At 39.4% G+C, this 12,455-nt stretch overlaps 1 protein-coding gene across 1 annotated transcript; it reads left to right on the top strand.

The window, feature by feature from the left end:
- The first annotated feature begins 5,684 nt into the window (after window positions 1–5,684).
- On the top strand, window positions 5,685–11,968 carry LOC125239316 (gastrula zinc finger protein XlCGF26.1-like). Its single transcript, XM_048146860.1, has 4 exons — window positions 5,685–6,208; window positions 6,888–7,067; window positions 7,228–7,446; window positions 10,608–11,968. Exons 1-4 carry the CDS (start codon window positions 6,010–6,012, stop codon window positions 11,762–11,764), a joined length of 1,755 nt encoding a protein of 584 aa, XP_048002817.1. The 5' UTR covers window positions 5,685–6,009; the 3' UTR covers window positions 11,765–11,968.
- Window positions 11,969–12,455: the final 487 nt, after the last annotated feature.

Genomic DNA, 12,455 nt, shown 5'->3' with positions numbered 1-12,455 from the left:
TCTGACATTGCTGACTGTCACTTTGACATAAAAGTCGTTATGGGTGTCGTCAAATAGGTTTCCTTTCCAGGGGTACTGTGCAATGTCAGGTTCCAAATCGGTCATTACTTTTTAAATCATTTCATTAATTTTGGAATCAGTGCCCCCTAAAAACTATTTGACTACACCCATGATTCCTTTTGTGTCAAAATTACAATTAGCACTGTGAGATTCCAAAATAGTCGTTAATTTTGGAATCAGCACCCCCGGAAACCTTTTTGAAGACACCCATGACGACTTTTGTGTCAAAGTGACAGTCAGCAATGTCAGATTCCACATTGGTCATTAATTTTGGAATCAGCACCCCCTAAAACCTATTTTACGACACCCATGACGACTTTTGTGTCAAAGTGACAGTCAGCAATGTCAGATTCCACATTGTTCATTAATTTTGGAATCAGCACCCCCGCAAACCTATTTGACGACACCCATGACGACTTTTGTGTCAAAGTGACGGTCAGCAATGTCAGATTCCACATTGGCCATTAATTTTGGAATCAGCACTCCCTAAAACCTATTTTACGACACCCATGACGACTTTTGTGTCAAAGTGACAGTCAGCAATGTCAGATTCCAAATCGGTCATTAATTTTTAAATCAGCACACCCGAAAACCTATACTCGTGGTATATGCACTTGAAATGTGAAAGTGAAAATGCTAGAATGACATGTAAACCACGAAGTTGTATAAGTAGTCATATTATTCATTGGTATTGGTGACCACCATCTGACTCCATCATCAGACCCTGAGCACCACCTTGAAGTAATTAGAATTGTATTTGTCTTATTTTATCATCATATTAATATAATTATACTTTACTCTAATACTTATCATATAACAAAAGCAAATATTTGGGATGGGATCTACTTTTATAATTATTACTTTAATTTTTTAAATAAATTTTAACATAATTGATATTATTTCGCGCTATATTCTCGTATTTTCGTACAAAATAATGTTTATTAGAAACCAAAAGTTTATATCGAGATAGTAGATTGTGGTTGTTATCAAAATTCCATAGAAAGGATCAAGATTGTTTTGTCCATTATTGTAGTGCGAGCGAGTGATAAGACGTGCTAGAAAGGGTCGGCATATTGGGCTCGCGCGGCGGGTAAAATACCTAATTTCGCCCGACGCCGAAATGTTATAACGCTCTTAATATATGTGATAGACAATGGTTTTCTGACTCTGAGAAAAATAATAAAAAAATATTTAAGATCGATTTTTATATTAAACTAGCTTTTACCCGCGGCTTCGCCCGCGTAATAAATTGAAACGTTTACAAAAAATAAGATTTTCATTTGGATCCGTAGGTTTCTTTGTAGGTACATCTGTCCGCGATTATTTAGATTAAGGTAAAGCGGGGCAATTTTCGACTGGAGGGCCATTGTAACTGATCTATTTGCTGTACGGTCCGGTTTTGGCTGACTGTACCTTACACATATTACTATTGTTTTTAAATAAATTCTTGCAATGATTGTAGAATTGTTACACAGCGACCACAGCGTAGGTAGTAGGTACGAATATGTATGTATTTTACCTATATAAATATTTATACTGGGGAAACTTCATACAACCCACATAGCCAGTATCTCGACGCTATGGTCGGTAGGGTAAAAAGTACTTCCTTGCATTATCGCTTACAATTTTTTCCATTTTGCTTATACTTACTGCAAACGTAAACATATAAAAGGCAAGCAAACAACGATCTTCTTACAGCACATTGAATGTAATAGTTATTACGGATGCAGGATACTCGCCGATGCCTACTTACTAATGTAGCATAACCACATGGAAAATAAAACAAAGGGATTACAGTAATGTAAACTTAATTTGCTTTAGGAACCAATTAGAAAAGCTTTCTTTCACAGAAACTATAAGTAGTAATGATCCTAACATGGCATATAATGCTTTTCTAAAGGACTTTCAGTCTCTTTATAACTTATGTTTCCCCTTTAAAATCATTACCCTAAAAACATATAAAAAACCTCGGTGGATATCTCGAGGTATCAAATTGTGCAGCAAAAAATGTCGACAGTTATTATGGCAGTCTAGATTTAACCCTACGCATGCAAATAAAATTGCGCATAAAAATTATAACGCCAAATTAAAAAAAAATATAAAACTTACATAACTTTCCCAGAATAATCATTTTATAAATACATCCGAAAATAAATCCAAGGCGACATGGCAAGTTATCAACCAAAATAACCAGTGTTTTCCAAAAGAGCCTATAATACATGTAAGGAAAGATAATAAGATTGTGTCTGGGGCCGAAAATGTTGCGAATTCATTTAATGACTTTTTCATTGACCAAATACAAAGTCACAAACACTCGAAATTCCAAAATGTGAGTGTTAACTGTCCACAAACTATCTACATGAGACCTACCATTCCTTGCGATATAACTACTATTATCAAGTCGCTAAAAAAATCTAACAGTGTAGGACATGATGGAATTTGTACAAAAATTATTAAGTATGTGTCAGACATTATCGCATCGCCTTTAAGTCATGTAATAAACCTTAGCATAGCGTCAGGCGTCTACCCAGAGAAGTTAAAAATAACCATTATTAAACCACTACATAAAAGGGATGATAAGACTAATATGGCGAATTATAGGCCCATCGCTCTTGTATCCATATTCTCTAAGATTTTCGAAAAAGTCATATACGAATCGCTGTACAGCTTTCTAGAGAAATATAAATTACTAGCACCCGAGCAGAAAGGCTTTCGCAAGCATACTTCCATAGATATGGCAGTGTATGACCTTCTGCATCCGGTTATCAATGCCATGGATAACACAGGGCCAATATGCGCCATATTTATGGATATGACGAAATATCAAACGAAACTCAGAGTCGTTTCTAAGCAATAGAGAACAGTATACGGAGCTAACACAACTAGACGTAAATAAAAAAGTGCAGGTAACTTATACATCTACAAAACGCAATACTGTATATGGAGTTCCCCAGGGCAGCGTTCTAGGGCCGCTTCTGTTCCTCCTGTTTATTAATGATCTCCCGCGGCATATCAAATACCCAATGGTCCTCTTTGCAGACGACAGCACAGTAGTTATCGAGAGTAGGAATGCCGATATTTATGAACTTGAAATTAATAATACATTGCGACATATAATTGAATGGCTTGAAAATAATAATTTATTAATTAACTTAAACAAAACGAAAATTATCCATTTTAACCAACGATCACCAATCAGCACCATTAATTGCGCTTATCAAGGATCTATAATAGAAGCAGTGAACCAAACGAAATTTTTAGGGCTTCAAATCGACAGTGGGCTGTCATGGAGATCTCAAACCGACGCCATTTGTAAAAGATTGAACCAATTTGCTTTCGCCTTATATAAGCTTGCCAAGCGGGCAAGTGTTGAGACTGTCATGACGGCTTACCATGGGTTCGTGGCATCGACCTTACGCTACGGCATTATATATTGGGGGAACTCTACAAACAGAAAGACTGTCTTCAAGGCTCAAAATGTGTAAAAGCAATTTGTGGACTCAAACGTGAAGACAGTTGTGAGCCACATTTCAAGGAACTAAAAATATTAACGTTTCCATGCCTCTATAAGTATATAGACTATATACTTGAAGCTGCTCTCTTCGTCAAAGCAAACTTAGGCCTCTTTAAAACGGTATCTGAAGTATTTCCCAGAAGTACAAGGTATGGTAAAAACCTATTCACAGAACGCGCAAACACCGCGTTGAAACGTAAAAGCATATTTTGGTTAGCGAGCAAAATCTATAATAAATTGCCAGATAGAATAAAATCATTGCCAACACTAGAATAAGCTAGCACAAGTACTTGTTGATAAATGTTTTTACTCAATCACAGACTTCTTTTCGTGTGAAACACTATAGGTAATTAAGAATGAAATTATATGTATATATAAAAAAAAATGATCTTGACCCGTGAATGTTAATAATTATAATATAATTTTCTGTTTTTTTAAATTATAATAAAATGTTCTGTTTTTTAATGAATGATTTTATGAATCTTTAAGACTGTACATATTTTATGATTTATTTTATACTTAGTTAAGTTATTGTAAGAATTATCTTAAGGACAATGTTTTTGTACGCCAAAATGCAAAGCATAGTGATACCATATTTATAATTTTATCCACCACTGTATACTGCACCTATGTTTTACAAATAAACACTTTGAACTTGAACTTAATACCTTCCCACTGAGCCACCTGCATTTTACACTGCCTAGATATCGATTGCCGACCGTTTATTCCGACCCCAATCCCTATTCTTATCCCCGTCCCTATCTCTATCTTTGTCCCCGACTCCGTAACGGTAATTTTATAGAGCCCAGAAACCTGCTCTATAAAATTACCTGACACGTTAAAAATTGAAGCCAAAAATTATGACCTCAAAGATTTTCATAAAATGCTAGAACGTAATAACAACACCCGTCTGAGAGGTCATCAGTATAAACTGGTCTCTCGCAGGTCATACAACAATCCTCATAGACATTTCTTTAGTAGTAAAGTGGTAAAAGCTTGGAATCAGCTCCCGGAGGATGTAATATCGGTCCAAAGTGTAAACGAATTCAAGAATAAGTTAGACAAGCACAGTGCTAATTCCACATAACACCTGAAACCTCTACCGACAACTGGATACAGGCTTTATCAGTTACTACAACTACCTGCCTGCTTTACAAATAATAATAGTAATAATAATAATGGCGTAGGGATGTGACGACCCCATCGCCCATTGGTTTAACCAGTGCAATCAGTCAACGCAGGGCAGCTTGTGGCGAGCTGTTGGGGAACAGCGACCCCACGTACCCGAGTGCTCCTGGGGAGTTCTGTTACCCGTAAGGCGGGTGGGTGGGACAGTACTCTCTACCTCTGGCTTGCCTTGGCTGGCCGTCCAGAGTGGAGTCGTTAGGGCTATATGCTCCAGGGGTGGAAGTGAAAATTTGCATAAGACGCGAGTTGGTACAGTGGCTTGACAGCCACTGGGCAGAAAGCGGTGTACACCTCTCAACACCCTTGAGTTCCCACACCGGTGTTGCCCTTGAGCCATCTTGAATGTCGCTTTTTGTGGGGGCCCATCTTGTGGGGACGAGTCACCGTCTGCCGGAAATAAAATTGGATACCATTTTATTAGGCAGGCGTGCGGTTTTTTATCCATAGCCCAGTATTTAGTCCATCACTTTCATCAAAATAGCCCAGTTCATTTTAAATTCCATTAACTCTCAAATAGTCCTTACACCCTGGCGGGTGTTGCCTCTGCGTGTGTCCCATGATACGGGCAAGGGCAGCATCCGCTCGGTGTACCCCTTACATTTCATTAAAGTGTCAAAGGGCCTCTACGCGTTGGCTTCGGCCCCGCGTACGCCTCCCAAAGGTCCGGAACACCATTGTTCCGTGATGGGAAAGACATAAAAATGGACTGTCTCCATGTCTTTTAGGGCCCGCGCACACGGGCAACTGTTGCCGGCGACTTTTTTGTCGCGGCCATGGCCTAGTATGAAAGTGCGCACACGAGGCGACGCAACTTTTCATACAAATACGAAAGTCGCCGAGCAACTGTTGCCCCCGTGTGCGCGGGCCCTTACCTAATATTATAAAAATCGAATGAAAGAGTAATATTGCAATATGTAGTAAATATGAAAGAAAATCCTGAAATAATAGCTAATAATAACTTTCTTAGTAATAATAATTAACTAAGAATTACAGCTGTATACGAATCCACAGACGCAATGTTAACGCAAATCACATGCGGTTATCGCGGCATTTAGGCCCCGCGCACACGGGCAACTGTTGCCGGCGACTTTTTTGTCGCGGCCATGGCCTAGTATGAAAGTGCGCACACGGGGCGACGCAACTTTTCACACAAATACGAAAGTCGCCGAGCAACTTTGTTGCCCGTGTGCGCGCACCCTTAGAGAGGCTATTACGTTACTTGTCAGTTTTGGCGCTGTCACTCTGTCATGTCATCTGTCAGTTGCATGCACTGCACTGGTAAAAATTGGTATTGTTTTGTTTTGCCGGCGAAAGCGTGGTTATTTCGTGTTTTATTTGTTTGTGTATTTTCTATTTGTTTGACAAATAATTATTGGAAAGCGAGGGCTTTAAGCACGATGGAGGGAACAGCGCGTGTGAAACAGGAAGCCGAGTGGACTCTTGAAGGTAAGCTCGCACTAAGTGCGTTTTCACATTATCCGATCCGATATCGGATGTCGGACCGATATCCCATACATTTAAGTCGCCATCTTTGATTTTTGCCTTTAAAATCCTTTCGACATCCGATATCGGATCGGATAATATGAAATCGCACTAACAGTACTCATGATCACTTCTTTATCAAAGATTCTGTGAGTAAGGACCCCTTACGAGAGTTGCTCCACACTTCAACTTAATACATGGACCTCATGAATGGCTCAGTAAAGGGAGGGAAGGTGCTCGTGGTGACCTCGACATGCACACGGAGTATTGAGTATTTTATGCTCTAATATACTCATAGACAGTAAAAAATACTATTGAGTATTTCATTGCACCAAATTGGATCGTTGTTGGATCCAAATTGCCCAAGATAGTGACATGTGGAAATTGATGGAGGAGGCCTTCACCCAACAAGCCGGGTCTAATGCACCAGGATAATTAAACAAAAATGAGTGTAAAAAAAAAATGTAATACCTACTTGCCATTAGAATACTACTGTCAATAATAGTTGCCTATGTCTTTCTTATCTTCTTCTCTGTCCTATCATCAATGGCTCAGAACAATAACACAAGAAAAAAATTAAATACTGTGTCCATGGTCTAATAAAGATGTATTTTATGATTATATGATGTGCATTATGTTTCAGTGACGGTGAAGGTGGAAGCAGACACTGCAGAGGAAGAGGAGTGTGCGGACGACGTGGCCGGGTGCGGAGTGAGCGCGGCGGCCCTGCTGGCCGGGCTGTACGCGGGCCACGAGGTGAAGGACGAGCTGGTGCTGGGCCCGGAGCACCCGCACCGCCCCGTACTCGCCCCGGTGCCGAGAGGTGACTACAATTTACTGCTCTACACATAACATTGTGTCAAATATTTTCGCAGTCTTCTTTTCGTGCAATGTTATTGCGGTGACTGTACCTACAACCTATGAACCTACAATATGAACCTTCTAGTTTTATGTATTATTATTCATAAGTAATTTCCCTGTAGACACCGCCGGCTGGCACGCCACTCCGCCACACGCAGACTCGGACACTGAACAAGCAGTACACCAGACTCCTGACTACGACAGAGAGCCGGTGTGCGACCTGTGCGGACACCGCTTCCACTCCAAGACTGAGTTGCTGCGCCACGTGGCGGTGCACATCCATGTGCCCATGAGCATGGAGTGGGCGGCGGCGGCGGGCAGGCCCGAGGTGGCAGTCCATGGTGAGTGTGGTTCTTGTAAACACACATGTATATATATGTATACATATACCTAATTATATATTATTTTTATATGAAATTGTATATTATAGACTCAATATTATTATGAACAGGTTAGATTAAGATCATAATATATACATACTCGTATGTAATGAACTATTCATAAGAGCTTGTAACTAGGCCTAGGGTTGTAAATAGAAAAAAAAACCAAATTTTTTTTTTTTAGAATTGTGAAAAAAAAAACATGAAAAAAAAACCGAGCACCATGGTTTTATTTCTAAATATGGGTTTTTTCAGGTGAACAAATAATACGACAGTAACGGTTTTTCGTGAGTTGTAACGTGTTTCAATAACAATAACGTACATTTTAATTCAATTAACATTCAGTATACAAACGTTTATTGGGGAATCCCCGATGCTGCGTGTAGCGTGGAAAGGCGGTGGTGTTTCCAACAGTAAATATGTAGTGATAACTACCAACTACAGATTTCGTAAATGTTACTTTTTAACCGACTTCAAAAAAGGAGGTTCTCAATTCGACTGTTTTTTTTTTAATTTTTTTTTGTATGTATGTTATTCGATATCTCCGAGAATCATTAACCGATTTTCAAAATTTTTTTTTTCATTCGTTCAGGTATAACCCCGAGATGGTCCCATTGGCACCAAGTCGGGGTCTGATGATGGGATCTTGGAGAAATCGAGGGAACTCCTCAAATGTTATAGGCACATGTAGTGTTTTTAGTGTATTTTTCAAAGGTATACCAGTATTTACGCCTGATGGTGATAACTTTATGTGGCTGAGCTGATGATGGAAGGTCAACTCCTCAATGGTTAGGAGTTAAAGGATAATTCTTTCACTACTGTACATATATTCGGACTGATACATAGAATATCAATAGGAACCACTAAAAATCAACAAATAAATAAACTTTTTAACAAAAAATAAAACCGCCTTCAAAAAAACCGGCCAAGTGCGAGTCGGGCTCGCGCACAAAGGGTTCCGTAGCAGCAAATATAATAAACCAATAACTTAACCAAAATTACAGTTAAATCAACCTATCTCAAAAACTATAAGAGATACTTTGATCAAACCAAAAATCGTTGAAAGAGTTAATTAGCATGCATCACCTCTATTTTTTTTAGAATTTTATACCCCGTAGTTATAAAAATAGAGGGGGGGGGACATACTTTTTACGACTTTGAGAGCTGATATCTCAAAAACCGTTCACTTTAAGAAAAATGTTTTTTAGAAAACTTTATATCATTTTAAAAGACCTTTCCATTGATACCCCACACGGGTATGTACATCGAAAAAAAAATTTTCATCCCTCAGTTACATGTATGGGGGCCCCACCCCCAATTCTTTTTTTTTACTATTTAGTGTCATAATTTTGTAGCGGTTCATACAACACATATTCCCATCAAATTTCATCACTGTAGTACTTATAGTTTCCGAGTAAATCGGCTGTGACAGACGGACAGACGGACAGACGGACAGACGGACATGACGAAACTATAAGGGTTCCGTTTTTGCCATTTTGGCTACGGAACCCTAATAAGCGCGTTACAAAACACGGAGAAACTAAAAAGCAAAAAATAATAAACCTTTGAATTCAGATTTCTTATCGGATTGCAATAATCTAAACATCCAAATTATAAACAAATCAATTATTTTTGGAGTCGGTGCCAGCCTGCGTATGGTTGGGTGGTGCAAACAGGAATAGCAAGGCGATTAACAGGTCTGGTACCGACTACAAAAGTAATTGATTTGTTTATAATTTGGATGTTTAGATTATTGCAATCCGATAAGAAATCTGAATTCAAAGGTTTATTATTTTTTGCTTTTTAGTTTCTCCGTGTTTTGTAACGCGCTTATTTTTGAAGGCGGTTTTATTTTATAAGACCAGAAATTAAAGTTATTTGATTAAATTCGTTTAATAGTTAACATTAAGTCTAAAAAACTGTATAAAAGTATTAACTACTTAGCAAATTTTGAGATTTCGTACTTTAGGAAAAAAACATACTCCAGAAAAAAAAACTTTTTTTTCACGGTTTTTTTTTTCATGTTTTTTTTTCAAGCCAGAAAAAAAACCGTTTTTTTGCAACCCTAACTAGGCCTACATGAATAAAGATATTTTGAATTTGAAACACCACATTGCTGAATATCACCGATACCTACTCGTATCATCATGACGGTTTGGTTTCGTTACACCTAAATATCAATATGTAATTGTATGTATTTACTTATCCTAATTTTCATACATGTCCTATAATACTTAAATGTCAAAATATATTTTTATATTGACTTTTATCCATATCATTCAAGCCTCAAAATACCTTAATTGCGGGTGTAGACTGTCCGAGCGGCCTCGCGAAGCGTTCGCCCCGCGCAGAAAACAGCCAGTGTAGATATACAGGGTGTATTTTGATAGCGGGTAAGTACGAGCAGCTATATATGAGATTCTCTGGTTCTACGCGAAAATGGTTTAAGGAGACCTTCCCTCGATTTCAAATTGATGAGAAATGGCATTTACAGATTTTGTAAAAAAACATACAGCGTGCGAAAAAAAACGGCATTTCTGAGAAAAATGATTTTTGACGCCAATCGTCCTAGTCGATCACATTCCTAACAGGATCAAAAGCACATTACCGCAAGTTGAGGCCAAAGAAACTATTGATACTGAATAGGAATGGAATCGATTGGCATTAAAAAAACACCATGTGAAAAAAAGTTTTTTTTCATACAAAATGTATGGGAAAAGCTTTTCGCGGAATTTTTTTTGGTCCCATACAAGCTTTAGATTCAGACAGGAATTGGATCGATTGGAATAGATTTTTTTTTGTCAAAAATGCCCTTTTGCGCAACTTGTATGTTTTTCCAAAATCTGAAAATGCCACTTTTTATCAATTCGAAATCGAGGGAAGGTCTCTTTAGACCATTTTCGCGTACGACCACGGAATCTCATAGCTGCCCTTACTGAGCCGCTGTCAAAATACACCCTGTAGACGTATGTGGGACATAAGGGCTCTTAAGTGAAGAGGAACATTACAGAAACATAAATAGGTTTGCGCTCTCTCGTATGTAACAAAGACAAGACAGGAAACTATAGACACCGAGCATGCCTAAAGATAATTATTATAAAACAAATTATATGATATTCCAGCGCCCGCTGCTGTCTCCGCTGCGGCGGGGCGGGGGCGGCCTCCCCGGGACAAACACGCGCGCGCTCACCCCACCACACCACCCTCCACGCGTTCCACCCGAGCAGACACACACTCCCGACCGACGACACGCGACTGTACAACATCTAGCGATAGACTCTTCGAGTGTAACGATTGTGGGTACAAGTGCACGCAGAAATCGACATTATTGACTCACATGATGATTCACACTGGCGAGAAACCGTTCAAGTGTAAGCACTGTCACTACAGGACCCGGCAGCGAGAGTCCCTGCGAACTCACGAGATGAGACACACCGATGAAACCGTGTTTAAATGTAACGACTGCGAGTACGCGTGCATGAGCAAGGCGTACTTAATAGATCACCTGAGGAAACACACCGGCGACAAACCGTTCAGGTGTCAGCACTGTAACTATAGAACCCATCGTGCGGCTGGCTTAAGCGATCACGTGAAGACACACGCTGAGGAAAAGCCGTTCGACTGTAGTGTCTGTGGCTACAAGTGCAAAACCAAGAAAAGCCTCCAGCGTCATCAAACGACGCACTCCGACCTGAAGCCGTTCCGGTGTCGTTATTGCGAATACAAGTGCCGGCGGAAGAGGTACCTGCGCTTCCACGAGATGAAGCACACTAGGGAGAAGACAGCTCAGTGTAGATATTGTGAATACAAGTGCATACATGAAATAACTTTAAGAAGTCACGAGAAGAGCCACGCTGAGAACAAATTTTTTCAGTGTAGATATTGTAAATGCAAATGCGAGAATGTTGTAGAGTTACGTAATCATATGATGACCCATTACAAGGAAAGGCCTTTGAAGTGTAATTATTGCGAGTACCGGTGCAGGTGGAAATCATATCTACGAGATCACGAGATGACTCACACTGGGGAAAAGCCTTTTCAGTGCAGTTTTTGTGGGTTCTGGTGCAGGCAGAGATCAAGTCTACGAGACCACGAGATGAAACACACTGGAGAAAAGCCTTTTCAGTGCCGTTTCTGTGTGTACAAGTGCAAGCGGAAAAATATTTTACGAAATCACGAGATGACTCACACGGGGGATAAACCTTGGAAGTGTAGTTCCTGCGAGTACAGATGCAGGCAGAAAGAAAGCTTGAAGAGACACGAAGCTACACACTTGTGAAAAGTCTTGGTGTGGACGTACGGGCCCTCTGGGGCTGTTTCATGTTTAGTTATACCCAAATTGCCAACAGAAATTGTGATAACAGCATCGTTATTAATTATTACATATATATTATTTTGTAAACTTTTTTATGTATTTATATTGTAAAAACAGGTAAGCTACAAAAATATGGTAAGATATTCTAATAAAACATGAAACATCTTGTTGATAACTAGCCTTATTTACATATAGAACTAATCCTTAAAATGACAGGCAGGAATCCATACTCATCATCATCATTTCAGCCATTAATCGCCCACCGCTGGGCACAGGCCTCCGTTCGTGTACGCCACTCATCCCGGTCCTGGGCTAATATTTCATCCAGAAGTGCCCCGCAGTTTTCCGAATGTCGTCCATACTAATATTATAATTGGGAAAGTGTGTGTGTCTGTTTGTTTGTCCGTCTTTCTCGGCAAAACGGAGCGGAGCGACAAAAAGACGCGATTTTTTAAGTGGAGATGGTTGAAGGAATGAAGAGTGACATAGGCTACTTTTTGTCTCTTTCTAACGCGAGAGAAGCCGCGGGCAAAAGCTAGTATCAAATAAAACTATTTAACTCTTAGTACCGTAACCGGGAATATAGCTCAATCATATACAATAAAACTTATTTTTATGATGACATACATACACACATATTGTTGAGTTAATCGAT

Source organism: Leguminivora glycinivorella, chromosome 25 (assembly GCF_023078275.1).
Source record: "Leguminivora glycinivorella isolate SPB_JAAS2020 chromosome 25, LegGlyc_1.1, whole genome shotgun sequence".
In the NCBI taxonomy this organism is placed as follows: domain Eukaryota; kingdom Metazoa; phylum Arthropoda; class Insecta; order Lepidoptera; family Tortricidae; genus Leguminivora; species Leguminivora glycinivorella.
Note: the sequence above shows the minus strand (reverse complement) of the source record. Positions and strands in the feature narration are given on the sequence as shown.